Consider the following 3,098-nt stretch of genomic DNA (forward strand, 5'->3'; position numbering starts at 1 on the left):
CACTCGTGTGTGCAGATTACAACAGAATCAGATTCGTTCTGAATCAATGAAACGCCGAAGAGTTTATACAGCCACAAGTGAGACAAGTGAGAGAGCTCGCAGGATGTCGGAACCCCAGGTCATACTGTTCTGTTTGTGATTTTATAGCGCTATATAGCGAGTCTCAAACGATTACATAGGAATTTGATACAAGGAATTTGAATATAAATTTATATTACTCGAAAGAACGATAAAATGTACTTTAATGTCTTGCCTTTTTGTAACATGTAACTTTAAATTAAATTAAAATACAGTATTCATTTCATATAATTATTTATTAACTTTCTTAAGTATTATGTCCATTATTCGCAAGACTCTAGGTATGTAAGCGATCAAAAAGTGTATGGCACTACTAGCATTGTTGCGTTTAGAGATATCATCAATAGTCATCGTAGATAATAGTCACGAGAAGATTATTTTGTCGAGTACATTTCGAAAAATAAAAAAAAAACGATCGTCTGATGTGACCAAAAAAATTGTCATAACAATAAGTACTATAATAATTTAGAAAGCGTATATAAATATTATGCGCTTTCGAGGCGACCATGGCTCACATAGAACCTTACCTCGTTTGCAAGATATAACTATTTCACTAATTAAAAAATAAATTCAAATTATTTACATCTTTACTATAAAACTCACACAAACCACTCAAAGCGAATCTCGTTCGTTTATACGTTCAACGGCGGCGAGCTCCCGCGGCGCACGCGCAGCGACGAACTGATACAATGCGGAATGAAGTACCTCCCGCGCGCCCCCGGGCGGGCGGGGCGCGTCCCCGGGCGGGCGGCGCGGGCGGGGCGGTCGGGGCGCGCTCACACGTAGTCGCGCTCGCGCAGGCCGGCCGCGGCCCAGTCGCGGCGGCGCGGCGCGGCCAGCCCGCACAGCGGCAGCTGCAGGAAGTCGGCCAGGTTGTTGAGCGGGCCGCGCGAGAAGGGCGAGCGCCCGCCGCGCTCCTGGAAGTGCCGGTAGCGCCCGCGGTTCAGCTGCTCGTTCGTCGTCATGCCGAGGCACACCACCTGCGCAGAACGGTCGCCTCGCTCACTGCCTGCCTCACCGGTGGCACGGAGTAAAATGGAACTAGTGAAGTGAGAGCTTTTTATTTTCAGATCTTAAAGGGAGATGACGTTGTATTAAAGGGACCGTAGGATTTTCCTCCTTCTCTTAGGTGGTGCAAAACGAGCAACAACACCGAGTATCAAGTGGCGGTTAACGAAATTGATCAATCAAGGGAAAGCTAGGCAGGAAAGGGAAGAAAATGGCCCCTGATTATCTTAACTTCTGAGAGGCTCGGCTTAACTGTCCGACCTCTAGGAGAACGAAAATCTCGCAACACATGTTATGTAATAAATAACCCCAATCTTAGGGTGGGTCACGTGTGTAAGGATAAATGACTAGTTCGTAATCAGTCTCCAACGCCAACCTCAGTGGCAACACGGGCACGTGTTGTAATTGCCTTTTCCTGGGCATAGGCTTCACCCCAGACAATGACTTATTACAGGTTATTTCGTCTCTGTACACCGACATTCTTATAATAGACCTAACACCTATCGACTTATTGCCTTCGACTGCTTGAAAATTACTCTATGGATTGCCAATGTGCTGATACAGCAAACAGAGAAATATCTTGAGACACAAATAATAGATATACTATTGTTGGTAGAAACACACTTTACAAAGAGAAGTCACTTTAACATACAAACCCCCTTGATGGTTCCGCACACGCTGAAAGTGCAGTGCTCATAAGACAGAACATTAAAAATTATGGAAAAATTAATTACTACACTGAACAAATTCAAGAAGTCCATTCACAATTTATGCTATTTATCCACCAAAACATCACATAAAACGGGAGGACTACGAAAAAGTAATAGGTGGACATGTCTCATACCTGCACGGACTTAATCTTTTCTCTTTTTTGGGTAACAGATATATCGCTGGAGGCGATTATCCGTTACCCAAAAGCGTTACTTTTTATGGCATACAGATTCCCGAACAAGACCTCGTCAGGTATCTTGGAATATATCTAGATAGATGTCTAACCCAGGTTAGACGACGATGAAGAAGCATACTTTACAAAACGTTTGGCAATGAATGAAAATTTCGAAATTTCGCACAATGTACTCCTAAACAGAAAATCGCTTCTCTCTCTTAACAAGATATTGTTACTTTACATATCCATTACAAACATTTATAGGGACATTTTGATCGTTGCAAAAAATTCTTATATCAAAATAGTTCTAAGATTTCAATCAGATTTTTTTAGATTTATTCAGTTGTTTCTTTTTTTATATAAAATGGTAAGAATGGTATCAAATGCATTTGATATATTTCGAGTATAAGGTTACACCACCGCTTTTGCATCAATAGCGTTAAGGATGAAATATCAGAAAGAACGAAACGAATAGTGAATCCTGTGAACCCCCAAGCAATAGAAGACTTAAGAGAGGGATTACTCAAGACTTAAAACATAAAAATGAACAGTGTAGTCATTGTCGTACAGGACGATATCTAAATTCTTATCGTTTCGCTGGATATCTGCAAATGATAGATTGCAATAAGGAACTAGGACAAAAATAACCAAAAAGTCTCGAACAAGCTTTATATTATGTATAAATTTTTTATGAAACTTTTTCGGCAGTCGGGCGAGTCTCACCAAGTAGAGCTGACAACAGGAGAGCACGGAGACCCAGAAAAGGTGGAAGAGCGCGTTGAGCAGCACCCAGGCGAGCCAGGCGTTGCAGGCGGGCCAGCGCAGCGCCTCGGCGCCGCACGCCGCGCCGTAGTACTGCACGCCGCCCCACACCATCCAGCCGCACATGGCCATCAGGCACAGCAGGAAGCCCACGAAGTGCCGGTGGTTCTCGGCGCCGATGCAGTTGGCGACCCAGGGGCAGTGGTGGTCGAACTTGGCGACGCAGCGGTTGCACACGGAGCAGTGCTTGGAGCGCAGCGGCCGCCGCAGCAGGCACGCGGAGCAGAAGCGCGCCGCCTCGAACCCGCCGCCGCCGCCCTCCGACAGCTCGATGATCGTCTGCGGCACGACACACTTGCTCTTG

The 3,098-nt window shown here is 44.9% G+C and overlaps 1 protein-coding gene across 1 annotated transcript in view; it reads right to left on the bottom strand.

Moving 5' to 3' along the window:
• Window positions 1–303: 303 nt before the first annotated feature.
• The window catches only part of LOC119833295 (palmitoyltransferase Hip14), a 7,316-nt gene continuing 4,521 nt past the window's right edge, over window positions 304–3,098 (bottom strand). The window contains exons 6-7 of the mRNA XM_038357278.1: window positions 2,696–3,073; window positions 304–1,058 (exon numbers count right to left, since the gene is read on the bottom strand). Coding sequence (XP_038213206.1) covers window positions 855–1,058; window positions 2,696–3,073 — 582 coding nt within the window. The 3' untranslated portion in view covers window positions 304–854. The remainder of the gene's footprint in view (window positions 1,059–2,695; window positions 3,074–3,098) is intronic.

The sequence above is a fragment of the Zerene cesonia genome, chromosome 17 (genome assembly GCF_012273895.1).
Source record: "Zerene cesonia ecotype Mississippi chromosome 17, Zerene_cesonia_1.1, whole genome shotgun sequence".
Taxonomy (NCBI): domain Eukaryota; kingdom Metazoa; phylum Arthropoda; class Insecta; order Lepidoptera; family Pieridae; genus Zerene; species Zerene cesonia.